The sequence below is a fragment of the Musa acuminata genome, chromosome BXJ1-5 (assembly GCF_036884655.1).
Source record: "Musa acuminata AAA Group cultivar baxijiao chromosome BXJ1-5, Cavendish_Baxijiao_AAA, whole genome shotgun sequence".
Classification (NCBI taxonomy): Eukaryota; Viridiplantae; Streptophyta; class Magnoliopsida; order Zingiberales; family Musaceae; genus Musa; species Musa acuminata.
In genome coordinates, this window is record NC_088331.1 from 44,244,112 (window position 1) to 44,257,625 (window position 13,514).

Consider the following 13,514-nt stretch of genomic DNA (forward strand, 5'->3'; position numbering starts at 1 on the left):
GCAGCAAGTGCAGGTTGAAGCAGAGAGAGGTTCCTAGTTCAGGCAACTTTTCTTTGTTGATTGGCAATATAGAGAGAGAAAGAACAAGGCTTGTAGAAATGGGAAGCACTGCATCAAGCTCTATCTTTTTTGTCAAGGGAGAGAGCAACAGCTATCCATGAAGTTGGCAGATGAAGTGCATATCTGCACTTGCCTCTCACACGAGTGCTCCAAAGACACGCACACGTGTGGACCATAGCTTTAAAGAAAGTGATGGCGGTACAGCTGAGCCCTGCTTGGGTTTCTGCTTCTAGCTTTCTTTGTTCTCTCTCTCCCTCTCTCTATCTCTCTCTCCCCTTGTCTACATCTTCCAATTTCGTTGGAAGTGAAGGCATGGCGAGTGGATGGTGTGCGGACTCTTCCTCTTCTTCCTCATCCAAAGAAGTCTCCACACTCTTTGCGGGACCAACCTCTTCGTTGGAGAGCTGTCACTACGGCAGGAGCTCGAAGCGCACCTGTCGCACCTTCCCCTTCATGGAGAGCTGCCTCGGCTTTCAGGAAAACCCTCAAGAGAACACCGAAGTGGCTCACGGCGTCGGAGAAGATAACCCAGATGGAGGGAAGACCTGCGCCAGAGGCCACTGGAGGCCAGCTGAAGACTCCAAGCTCAGGAGACTGGTCGAACTCTACGGCCCGCAGAACTGGAAGCTCATAGCAGAAAAGTTCAAGGGCAGATCAGGTCGTGATCATCTCTCTCTCTCTCTCTCTCTCTCTCTCTTGTTTGATGCTCTTTTGTGGGTGCGAAGGGAAGAGCTGCAGGCTGAGATGGTTCAACCAGTTGGATCCAAAGATCAACAGGAGGCCTTTCACCGAACAGGAAGAGGAGAAGCTCATGACGGCTCACAGATTGCATGGGAACAAGTGGGCTACGATAGCGAGGCTTTTCCCTGGTAGAACTGACAACGCATTGAAGAACCAGTGGCACGTCATCATGGCCAGGAAGTACAGGGAGCAAGCCGTCGCTCACCGGAGGAAAAAGCTCGGCCAACACCTCCACCGGAGACTTGGGGAAGCTGCAGCAGCCCGTCATCATTTCTTTCCTTCCATTGGCTTGCATCGCGTGGCACACAGTGGGGAAGATGCAGTCTCAGGAACTCCCTTTGATTTCTTCTCCGGTACGACTGCTAGTCGTCAGTTCTGTGCACATCATTGTTCGTCTACCCTAAATCCGATACATTTACTGTTGTACACAACCAGTACTGTGCTCGAGAACACATCTGCTCTTTTGCTTTTGCTCCTTCATGGATCGACTCTATATAATCATGTTATGTTCTGAATGATTGCAGAAGACAAGAAGGATCAAGAGAAGAAGAGCTTCAATAGCAACAAGACTCCGATCAGCTTGGCAATCCAACGATCAAGTCATGCATCCCATGTTTCTGTCAATGGTAGGCCATTTGAAGGGAACAAAGAGAGCAGCCACCCCGATGCCGCGGTCTCACCGACTCTCATAGATTTCCTTGGAGTGGGAGCTCCATGAGAAAGATGTCAGCACCGAGGAAACGAAACCATGGTTGAGTTAGGGGAGCAGAAGCCATTGATTCGTCTGTGTACCTTGAGCACTAAGAGCAGTGTCAAAGATCAAAACACTTGTAGCCATATCTGCTACTCGATCAAGCTCCTACTATAATTTGGTTGGAGACTTGCCTTCTTGCTATAAGTTCATGCTCTTCAATCTAATAAATATTTGTGCATGCAACTCTCATGGAGTATATAACCTGTATTAATTTATATATGCTTTGCCTCGGAGAGAAATCTCGGTTGCATTAGGAACAAATTATATATCATCTTGATTGACTTGTATTTTTAAGCTAACATAAATTTAGGGTTCATGCATTAAGCCTGGAGACAACAAATCACTCCCTGAAAACTTACTGATGAGTAGCTTTTTATCCTTGTGAAATGGAATCCTTAGGGGAGATGCAATCCGCTAAATAGCTTTCTAGTTTCTGAAAAGAGTCTGAATCCTGGAGATCAAAGCAATGATGAGTCAAATCCACATCGAGATTATAAGCATGATGGGTGAGTTCTGGAGCTCTGAAGCAAATCCTACAGTGGATTGTGGCCTTGACATTGAGTTCAGCGAACATAATCAAAAGCATTTCTTCTGCAGATTTTGAGATGAAGGCACTGCTGCATCTCACTAAAAGCCATTATTGGAGAGAGAGAAAGAGAGAGAGAGAGAGAGATTGAATCTATGACAACCTTCATTGCCGTCATGTCTCTTCCTATCCTTGAATCTTTCTGAAGCTATCACCAAGAATACGGAGCAATAAATCGAAAGGAAGAGATGGCGCCTTTAAGGCAATAAGTCTCACAAGAAGCAAAAGAAGAAGAAGAAGAAGAAGAAGGAGAGCAGAACTGACCTTATTTGATGTCTTATGCTGCCTCAGCACCCGAATCCTTCTTCCACGTCCTGCACAGCCAAAACATGCAACAAAGGAAGAGCTCTGAGAGCGTGTGATCGCATCGAGAAAGGAGGAGAGATAGCTCAACAAGATCAGCAAAGATCCCGTATCACCGCCATGGAAGAAGAGGAAAGGGAGGACCGAGACGAGCACAAACGCAGGAAGGGGAAACCCTTTTTTCTTCGCTTCCGCGAGAGGTTCTTTGTGCTTTGCGATGCGTGCAAAAATGGATAAAACCTTTGAGATCCGCGTTACAAGATGTATGTAATGGCGAGTGGACCAACGTTATCGTTGCTGTTGCCCGGTTGACCATCGACATTGATGACGTTGACATCCTAAATTAATAGTTTTCATAAAACTTGAGAAATAATTAATCAAATAATTAGTGAAATTCATGAGTTATTATTTTGTAATTTGGTGTTAATAAATAGTTAGTAGGGTTTAAATATGTAACACGCAACATAAAATTGTGTAGAATGGTAGCATTTGTAACATAAAATTGTGTCGAACACTTCTCATGGAAAAAGAATGATACTTACTATATAAATTATCTTTACAATATCTTTACAAAAGCATACAACCATCAGAGTCTCTCTCATATCTCAGCATTCTGCTACCACAAGCCACATTTCCCTTTTATTATAGTAGTACAGAATATTGGCCTAAATAATTTCTCAAGTGTATTCAACACACACACTCTCTCTCTATCTTTCTCAGCAACAGCCTGTTGTTAAAAGGAAATTATTAGTCACTGTAAATATCTCCAAAAACCATCGATTGACTAAAACCTGTAGTTAGCCAGCCATCAAAAGAGGACCAGTTTAGGCAAGTAGCAATGACCTGTCCAAGACAAACCATTTCAAGGATGTCCACTTCCTGCAGGTTAGTAGACTTTACTATACCACAAGGGGCACCTCAACTCATGCTACTCCCCACAGCAGATTCCTCTTTTGGTCTCCTGAAGTTTTTGCCACAGGCATAGCATTTCATGAGGCTCCTGGTAATGGGCAAGAACGTACCCGTTCTCACAACCATCAATACAAATCCTCCCCTCATTCACATATTTAATATCTGACCCTTGTTTGTTCATCTTGTCTATCCATATGCCCATTGCAACATCCTCTAGCTTGAACATCTGCACATTAACATCTTTTCATTCAAGAAAACGAAGTACAATTTGAAGTAAAAAAAATGAATTAGTGAGTTCTGTCTATGCCAAAATGGTTGACCACTCTTCAAGGCATCTCAATTCTAAGAATATCTCTTATTTTAACAATAAACATGACTACCCTTTGAGGCAGCACGCAATGCTTTTACTCGTTATGTCAAAATGCGAGGGAATCACATGAAGCAGGAGAGAATTCAGTACCTTCAAATGCCCCTCTTTGTGCTGCTTGTACACTGCCTTTGCGATGTCATATGATACCACATATCCTGGACCATGAGCCCAAGGAGGGTACTTCTCATCAGGCCATTCCTTCATGAAAATTAACAAGGGATGAGAAAAAAGGGGTACACAAAGCAAGCTTAACAACTAGTTTCTGGAATACTCCCGTCAAAAACTGTTTTCTGGAAGATGCTTTAGTTAGTTTAACATAATGTGAGACTTCAATCAAAAACAGTGACATAAGGAAGTGATGGTTCAAATCCCATATTCTTAGTGTATGATGGTCAAGAATCTTTAAGGAAAACAATTCAAAAAAAGAAAAATAGTGGCATATGAGAAATTGGTGATGTCAACTCAGATTCGGCATGATGGAGTAACCAAAAAGGAATCATCATCTCTCTGCCATATATGCTTGTGTGCTTCTGAAGCAAATTAAAGACATCATGCTTTGTAGTTCGAACATACACTGCTGACAGTTCAATTATCTGGAACCAGCTAAAGTCTGAAACATTGGTAAATACAGCAAATAAAATTGGTATAACTTTCTTGTTTTGATTATAAGTTGGCACAATCTCCAAAGATAGTTATATGCAGAAAAAAAAAAAAAGTGACAATGATGCCTCCTGTAGGAATATATTTCACATCAAAAGGGTCATTTACATAAATTAGAAGTTCATCACATTTATGTCAAGGTGAGAATTTAGTTAACAAAATCCTTGTTGCTACGAGCTTATGATTGAAGAGATAGAATGTTGTCACTCTATTAATTCTTGTATTGCTGATTTCCTTTTGTGTCAGAGATCTTTTTGAAAATAAGTTGATATTTCTTTGATTTGGAATTCAAAAGAATGATCTGATAAATGGACAGTTGGGACATTATGGCTTGTTGAGAATCAGAGTTGGGACATTATGGTCTGATAAAAGGACGTAAGCACAAGAATTTTACCTTAGGCGATATGAACCATTTGCTCTCCACATTTCGGTGAGGTTCAGAATCAGAGTTGATTCTACCATATAATAGCCCTCTCGTGATATTTATTGCTGTCAGTGAAGTAAGCACCTCGTCAACACGGACAAAAGCATCATCATCTGTTTTCATTATGTACTTGGCTGATACAACATTTGTCTATCAAAACAAGTAAAAAAAACTTTAGAGAAGTAAAATATTGAAAATGTTGGGTAAAAGTTAGGTCTTTGTGAATTCATGTACAAACTTACCCCAAATATGCAAATGGCTATGGTTTTCCAGGTAATTAAACTATAATAGTCAACAAATGGCATCAGTTGGATATCACCATATGTGGATGCCTCATTCCAAAGCTCCTCGTTTACCATTTGGTTTCTATGCTGTTTAAAAAACCAGAAAACATCACTTAAGTATGCCAACAAGTTGTAGAATATACCAAGAATAGCTTTTAAGCTTGAAAGGCAAAAGAACATAAAATTGGGTAACTTTGATCGAACCCTCAGAAAAGGAACTTTCCTTCAGGAAGGTTCTTTGCAAAATCAGATTAACAAAAAAGCTCTAAGCCAGATTCAGACCACAAAAAGCTTAGACAAGTAGAAATGCAAAAAGAACTTTAATTTAATTAGCTAACTACATGTTACAGAACAACTAAGCAGAATTAGTTAAATTTCAAATTGATGACCTCCTTTGAACAAGAAAGGTCTTCTTTAGTAATTTTTGAATTATATTTTTATGATTACCTAGAACTTTTTTATCTTGTAATGTAGAGCCTTATTTTAAGACTTGGTGAAGCTCAAGTATCTTTTTTTTTATTCATAAGGATGGCAAAATCCTTAACCTTGGAAGTTTGTGTTTAGAAAGTTTAGAAGTGTCTTCAGAGAAAATGTTGTGGAATGACAAATTTTACCACAAAGGATTTCATAAGGCCTCTTAATTAGCTATATATATATATATATATATATATATATATATGATTTATTGTAGGCTAAAAGAACTGCTTTGCATGTTAAGTCCCTTTTATGATTAAGAATAGTGTTAATAAGATAAGTAGACCTTCTCTCTTTTACTCAAAAGGACAGAGAAACCTAACTGGAAAAATCAAACCATATTCTATAGTTCAACTGAAAGTTTCCAATAAACTGAGATGTTTTGAACAATGTAGCAATAATGGAGGACTTGAAATGTAATTTTCTTGATATATCATATTTAGTAGTTCTGTTCTATGGTACTAGATCTCAAAAATGGCATTGGTGTGAGAGAAATGGAAAAGTAAAATGTTATATCAGTATTATCTTGGTTATAATTTAGAAAAAGAGTGATCATTCCAAATAAGCTGGCAAAAGAAGGAAGGACATGCTCAAAGCATCTAAGTAATCCCAGATTGATTTAAAGAAATAGATCCGCCTTCCTTACCAGGCCTACAAAAAAACGCACTGCACCTGCTCCAGTCCGTACAACATCATATTGCATCCATGTTCTTCTTACTGCCATTCTGCGTTTGAAATTGTTTGCCGTTGAAAAGATGCCAATAAAGAGATCAACAGGTTGGTGGATGGGCAAAGGTTTTGATTTCAATAATTCTAAATCAATAACATGTTCGAAGTCCTCTGATGTAGGTAAGCCACTGGCAAGAACAGATATCAACTTCATGTCTCCTGAAATTCTCACTTCACTAACAAGCCATGGCTCCAAGCTCTGACCAACCCAAAAATTGTTAAAATGTTAGTCGATCGATCATTGAAGCTATAAAAAAAAGCTGAAAAAGAAATGGATTTGCTGCAGTAACAGTACTTCTCTGTATGCAAATGAACTTATATGTTTTCCATCTACAGTTACTTGGATTCCCTCGATGCCCATCCTAATAGTAGCGATGGAAAGATATCCTTGCTTGAAAGGGAAATATCTTCTTGGTTTATCACCCTCTTTTTTCAGTGGAAATGATCTAGAAATATTATGACCCTTATTAGATGCAAAGATCCCTTTGTCATCAGTACCAACTATTGCACTACACTGCTCCAAATCATCCACTGCAACAAAGAACAAAGAAACAATAAGAGGAAACATAGAATAGAATCAAGACTACCAACATATAAAATAGGCCAAGTACATGGAAGTGAACTGAGATAAAACTCAAACACAAAATTGTAGCTAGGGCTCATGAAACTAGAACATCCAAGATAAACTCATTAATAAAAACAGATTAAATAAGGACCAATGATTTCAGTCCTATTGAATAGTGGTGGATTCATTATAAAATTCTCGGCACCAGGAGGACTACAATGAATATTTAGATATACTCACAGCACAGGTGTAAGCTTCAACCAGCACTAGTTGATGATTTTGATGTCCAGTGATCTTTCAAGAAAGTGCCCGATAAATAATGTATCTGGCATTGAAAGTAGTCCTGAATCCATCACTTTTTGCAATATCTGAAAGAACATAACCACTTCACTGGTGGAAGCACAAAACCACTTGGTGAATAGGTTCTAGATGCCACTCAGTATATTTTTTGTCACCACCACTCTCTTCATCCGTGTTTTCTTATTCATATCCCCATAAAACTTTAAATGTGAAAAATTATAAGAATTCAAAACTTTTACAGATTTGCGCAACCAAACATGACTTGTATGACAATTTGTGAAGAACCAAATAATCTAGTAATAACAAAATATTTCTTTATCTGTTATATTGTTGTGTCAATTAATTCTGGGAGTCCTTCAAAGTTTTCCTACTTTGGAAAACCAACAAAAGAAGATGAATGCAAATTTGAAGGTTATAGTTATCATCTTGACGTCAGATATTACTAGCAAAATGCAAATATAACCAAATAATAATGTCATTATGCTTGAAAATTAGGCATACAAACCAAGATGAGATCTAAGAGGATTTACTGAAGTTAATAGAATGTCCACAGCTTTGTAAAATGATACCTTAGTCATAAAGTAGGTGATGTGGAAATTAGGAAGATATTAAGAGGATTTACTGAAAAGAACAATAATAGTCTAAGAAGCTTGTCGTGGCTCATGTTTCTTATTTGAACCCAAAAAAGACAGCAAATAATACATCTGCTGCCTTTGCCATCTATCTCGCATAAAATTATGAGACCACACTTGCTATCTCGAAAAAGAATGTTACAATTTTTTTGTATTAATAATAAGTATTAGAAAGACACTTTATACGGTAATCAAAAGCCCATAATCTATCCCATATCCTAACCTATTTCTACTTCTCACTTGCCGCAGACCCATAATCCATTAACTACTCTTTCCATCAGCCCCAGCACAGTCCTTGCCCTTCTTAGCCTTATTTTTTGTCCACAACTATTTATAGACACCATCAGCAGGTTGAAAAAACACAAGCCAGATATCCCTAACCTAACCCTATGTGTTACTTATCAGATATTTTGTCAATCATGTGGTACCTTCACCTGGTACCCTCGCCAGAACTGTCATATCTACCCTGTTCTGGTCTGAAAATGCCAATAATACTATGGATGTTCAATTGGTTAGAAATTCAACATAGTCACAATGGTATAATTCACATATTAGCAATTTATGGATAATTGAAAAACAAATGTTCATTATTTTTTAGAAGTAGAGGAAACTTTCAAATAGCTTTACGATCCCAGAAAAAGAATATGGAAAAGAAGCAAATAAAGAATAAATTTAACAATTATAGGTATAAACTCATCCATTGATCCCCAGAGAACAAGCACACAAAAACACAGTACCATAGAACCAATAGTATCATGATACTTGTAGGTATATCTGTCAGAGTCCACACTTTATAGGATATCCATAAGATCAGCACATCCAATAAATATAAATTCTAGGATCTAAAATATACTGAAAATTAGAAAGCAAAATATAAATTCAGCATAACAGATTAAAGATATCAAAGAATGATAGAAAGCTACACTGTCATGCACGTCTTACATGTGGATAAGAGAAAGATATCATAGCAGAGAATAAAAGATAAGCCTCTAAACTATAATGCTCGATAACTTGCAAAAAGAATTATTACCTTTCTTATTATTGTCAGTATCTGAAGAAGGACAACGCTCCTCTGCACCCCAATCATTGGCTACAGACCACGTATTTTGAACAATCACTGGATCCTCAGTTAATTTATCACCTTGAAGACGGACATTGTAGTGAAAGATGATAGGAGGATCAGGTTCACCTGGAAGAGCTGTTCCAACTAGATCAACACGGAAGTTACCAAGAAGGCCACCAGGAGTACCGATCAAAGTAACTGAAGAACCCTGAATCAATCCACAAGGAATTTTTAACTTGAATGTGTCACTGTCAAATTCCGAAACATTCATTCTCTTGATAGAATATGGGCATTGTTTCTCTTTGACTTTATGCTGTGTACTACTGTTTATTTTTTTGTCCTCGAGTGAAGCCATAAGGCTTTCCCATGCAGATACAGCTTCCCCAATAGCCTCAATAGCTTGAGGCAAACCACTGGAATGACTTATTAAGTGATCCAAATGATTCCATGTTTGCAATGACCGTTGTTCTACATCAGAGAGATTTCTTGGTGCAAAAAGCTGGGAGACAATGGTATTAGCAGAAATTACAAGTGACTCAGTTCCTGGATTTTGAATAGCAGGCGGGTCTCCAGAAGCCAACCAATCAAGGCGTTCAGACGAATTACGAGAGAAAGGACTTGGCAGTAATCTTTCAGCTAGGGGGTTCTCCAACATCCCATACCTCAAAATCAGCAAAGTGAACAAAAACACCAATATAACGCCTCCAGACCATTTCTTCATCTTTCATGAAATGTACCTTGTAACAATATTATAAAGTTACTATTCCATTGAACTCAAACCTTTAGGAAGATGATGTATATAAATATAAAATTGATTTTGTTTGCTGGTGAATGTCTAGCAATTGAAGTTCCTGCAATTAGTCAATAGGAAACACTCCATCAAGTTTGCAAAACATGCCAATAATATAGACAAACAAAATTAAAATTAGTAAGTTCTCAGCACTGACACTGATTCTTATCACTTGATACAAGCAAAAACCACAGCTAGAGAGACTTCACAGAGGAATTGCTTAATCTCATGAAGATGTTAGCAATTCAACAACCTTGGTTATTCTAAATACTTAAAACAACAAAGAAGTAACCGGATAACATTGTATGGTTGAAACAACCAATTCAAGACCAAAGTAGACAAATAAAAGCAACGTATACAGAGATAGGAAACTCCAGAAAGTGCCAAAGCAAACTCTAATCTCCAAACATAACAAGCTGTTTCTGCAACTGTGCAATAAATTAGGTTCATGAATTAGACAAGTAGTCAAGCAAACAGGATCCTCTTCGTACATTGTTAAATTAGTAAAAAAAACTATGCAGCCTTCCATTGACCATTTCAAAGCAACATCTAAGAAGCCAATTAAGGACCAAAAGGAACTTTTTTATGTTAAAATGGCGACACTAGAAGAAGTATAAATCTTAAGCACCACCCATTTCAGGACACTTTTGAGTAGTAAAAATACTGAGACCACCAGGTAGGTCCAGTCCCAATCTTCCAGCTAGGATCTCTTGTGTGAATTTTCATCAAGGATTGCTACAGCATATATCATTTTACTTTCAGACTGAAAACAAGTCCACCACACCCAAATAAGATAATTTTTCACCCAATTGAACAGCAAATTCGTCCTTCTATCTCAAAAATCATACTCATTTTCTTAAAGATTCCACAAGGAGGGGACGAAGCCCTATGAAAGAGACTCCACAGCAGACAGAAACCCACCCACCATCAACTGCCTCCACCAAAATGCTTCACCAATCACTCACTACGCCACCCACAAAAATAATCCAAAACAAAATCTTTATTCTCCCCCTTTCTTCTCTCTTAGCTGCATCATTACATGTAAATGAAAGAGTCAACTCTATACAAAAACAAAAAGAAATAAGAGCAAGATCAATCTCCTACAGAAAGCAGGAGATAGTTAAGCCGAGCTCATAACCTGGAACAGATCATGGGCTCGAGCGAGCGTTAAAGAGGTAGGAACAAAGACCCGTGAGTTCCAGGACCGACAGCATCCTCTGGAACCAGAGAAGCTGCCAGATCTCAAGAACCCGGAAGCACAACGCAACACTATTTCTTCGAAACATAGAATAATGCACCACCGCAGAAGTGAAAGGAAAAATGCGGGAACAAAGGGGGGAAAAGTCCTGAAGCGGCCAATCAGAAAAAGGCAAGCGGAAACACAAAAACAACAACAAGAACGTACCGAAATGATCACAGCAAGCAAGAAGAACGGAGCCAATCACACACACAACAGCATTCCAGCTCAAATCTGGCTCAGAAAGTGATGATAGCACCATCGAGCAAGAGGAAGAGCAGAAGAGCAGTACCCTATTGCGTTTTCGTCAAGACGGCGTCCGATCTGGGGCTGAAGACGGCCAGGACAGAGAAGGACAACAAAAACTCTCTCCTCGGTCACGTCTTCCACGCCGAAACATCGAGCGATCAGCACGGCGTCCCGGCAACTGATGAACGCATCTGAGAGAGGAGAGTCCAACCGAACGCTATTTGGTCTTCCCCAACCGAACGCTTAGACTTTTGAGACGCGACCGAAATGTGTCTCCGGTGAGCGTAAGTCTCTGTTCCACGCGATCCCGCGGGATTGGAACGTGAAAACTTAAGCATTTAGGGAGGAGGTAAGCTCACCGTTTGCTGTCCTACTGAACTAGAGACATTAATTCGATGTGAAGATGAGGGAGAAGTCACCACGAAGGTTTGAAGAGTCTGTGAAAAACTTTCCCACCCCGCCTTTAATCACCCGCCGGACCACCCTCTTGTTTATTGGAGACAGTAGGAAAATTTTACGTGGGGTCTACATCGAGCTATGCTGGGGGCGGGTAAGAAAAGCGGGAACTCGAACGGAGCGTCGGCGAAAAAGAGCACCGGGTTTAACCCGATTGTTCCATTCCAAATTCACTTTCGTGAAACAACAATCTCTGCGGTCTCTGTCAGTCTTCATGTGGGCTTCACTTCTCACCCAGTAACAACACGGGTAGATGTTCGGGTAACGTTTATCCTGTACTCTGACACGATGTGCCTCTTTTGCTTTTCCTTTGTCTCGGAACCGACACGAATCGGGACAAGACTCTCGAGGCGGGACGGGAGGACCAGTTACGGTACGATTTCTTCGCGATATAAAATTCCAGATATAACCCCCCTCATCTTAATCAGTCACCTAACACGTGGCGCTGCGTTAATCTTAATACAACGAATGATGCATAAGTTATCACCGTGACGTCCAATACACGTGGAATCGCACAGTGTTTGACAACAAGAAGTATGGTAGATGGATGTCGCTTGACAAATCGTGGTCTCTTCCACCGTCATGAGGGCTTGTAGTCAAAGATTCCAAGTGGTTCACTTGTCACCCAGTAAAGTTTAGGTGCACCGAACGGCATATGGGAAGTCTATTACTCAAGCATGAGGGTAGTATGAGTAGTTCAACCTTTGTTTTGGTTTGAAGACTTGTCTTAAATTGGGTGGAACATTTGATTTTGTGTTAGTTCTCCATGATATCGACATGTTGTGTTATTGCTTTGCATCACACAATTAAACCCATTATATACTAAATGAAATCATGGAAGTTCTGAATCACACACAATTGTAAGCTCAACATGAGTTGAGTTAATAGGGGATTAAATGAATTTTGCTTGTGGTATGCCGTCTCTTTTTATCATAGTTAAGATCAAGGTTCGTAATATCGTATTGTACCGGTATTTTGACCTGGGCTCGATACCGATACGGTACGATATACCAAGCGGTACACCCAGACGCACCGAGTATTGTAGTATTGTTATAGTGTACTTGTGCACTATACTGCTACTATAACAGTGCACTGTAATAGTAAAAATGTACTGTTGTATTGCTACAGTGCACTGTACTACTGTACTGCTATAGTGCACTGCTACATTGTTACAGTCGAATCGGTACCGAGCGGTCTACGTACTATTGACCTGTGGAACCGGTACGTACCGCCCATATCGGACGGTACGATTCGGTATGATGGACACTGATTAAGATGACTAATTAAGATCAGAACTTGATATGATATATATTAATCATCAACTGAAGCTGGACAGAGATTCCAGTCGATTAGATCCCATCAGAGTAGACTAATGACATATTTGTTGCTTCAATACCAATATTCTATCAGATCAAAACTTTTGTTTTAAAGTCACTTAATTCAGGAGATTTACATCGAAAGATGAATCATCTTTGAGTTAGACGATCAAAAATAATTTCTCTTCGAATAACTTGTTAAGTCGAATAAATCTCAACGCATCGGATTGACAATTAAGATAAACATCAGTATACCTGTCTCAATTTCATATTTAATACTGCATAGGACAAATAAAATATCAGCATTGTAAGTGCAAATTGATTTATGAATCCCGTTGCTTACATCAAACAATAGATATCATAAATTGCTGGTTTATTTTTTAGTTTTAGTGATCGTATGCTGTGAATTATATTATATTTGAAATTCCACTGGTTCTCATATAGTTAAACCTTTTTAGTATTTTGATCTATAAATTTAAAAAATTTATATTAAAAAAATTTATAATTATGAAAGTAAAATATTTAATTTTATTTATCATTATGCTATCGGATTTATCAACCAAAGATATAGCACATGCATGAATAGCATAAAAACTATAGATAAAAAAT

The 13,514-nt window shown here is 38.8% G+C and overlaps 2 protein-coding genes across 6 annotated transcripts; one reads left to right on the top strand and one right to left on the bottom strand.

Annotated features, from left to right (window-relative positions):
- The first annotated feature begins 270 nt into the window (after window positions 1-270).
- LOC103985439 (transcription factor MYB56-like) lies at window positions 271-1,519 on the top strand. The gene is made up of 3 exons (XM_009403134.3): window positions 271-718; window positions 786-1,154; window positions 1,326-1,519. The coding sequence occupies exons 1-3, from the start codon at window positions 373-375 to the stop codon at window positions 1,517-1,519; spliced, it is 909 nt and encodes a 302-aa protein (XP_009401409.2). The 5' UTR covers window positions 271-372.
- Window positions 1,520-2,965: 1,446 nt separating this feature from the next.
- On the bottom strand, window positions 2,966-11,366 carry LOC103985436 (beta-1,3-galactosyltransferase GALT1). 5 transcript variants are annotated; one of them, XR_010513634.1, is made up of 9 exons: window positions 11,177-11,364; window positions 8,825-9,708; window positions 6,593-6,828; window positions 6,215-6,496; window positions 5,053-5,181; window positions 4,781-4,960; window positions 3,817-3,924; window positions 3,288-3,582; window positions 2,966-3,171 (listed from the first exon to the last, which is right to left on the bottom strand). XR_010513634.1 is itself a non-coding variant. In XM_009403129.3 (8 exons), the coding sequence occupies exons 2-8, from the start codon at window positions 9,576-9,578 to the stop codon at window positions 3,373-3,375; spliced, it is 1,899 nt and encodes a 632-aa protein (XP_009401404.2). In that variant the 5' UTR covers window positions 9,579-9,594; window positions 11,177-11,366; the 3' UTR covers window positions 2,966-3,372. The 5 variants fall into 5 exon arrangements, 4 of the variants coding, with proteins under 4 accessions (XP_009401404.2, XP_009401402.2, XP_065040416.1 ...); XM_009403129.3 differs by having other exon boundaries at window positions 2,966-3,582; window positions 8,825-9,594; window positions 11,177-11,366; XM_009403127.3 differs by having other exon boundaries at window positions 2,966-3,582; window positions 11,177-11,363.
- Window positions 11,367-13,514: the final 2,148 nt, after the last annotated feature.

What these genes read in the sequence shown, in the direction of transcription:
- LOC103985439 (XM_009403134.3), top strand. Translation starts at nt 373, where the DNA reads ATGGCGAGTGGATGGTGTGCGGACTCTTCCTCTTCTTCCTCATCCAAA. An exon ending in AAAGTTCAAGGGCAGATCAG is followed by an intron (nt 719 to 785) that starts GTCGTGATCATC and finishes GTGGGTGCGAAG; the next exon opens with GGAAGAGCTGCAGGCTGAGA. An exon ending in TCCCTTTGATTTCTTCTCCG is followed by an intron (nt 1,155 to 1,325) that starts GTACGACTGCTA and finishes GAATGATTGCAG; the next exon opens with AAGACAAGAAGGATCAAGAG.
- LOC103985436 (XM_009403129.3), bottom strand. Translation starts at nt 9,578, where the DNA reads ATGAAGAAATGGTCTGGAGGCGTTATATTGGTGTTTTTGTTCACTTTG. An exon ending in TACTGACAATAATAAGAAAG is followed by an intron (nt 6,829 to 8,824) that starts GTAATAATTCTT and finishes TCTTTGTTGCAG; the next exon opens with TGGATGATTTGGAGCAGTGT. An exon ending in GTTCATTTGCATACAGAGAA is followed by an intron (nt 6,497 to 6,592) that starts GTACTGTTACTG and finishes TGGGTTGGTCAG; the next exon opens with AGCTTGGAGCCATGGCTTGT.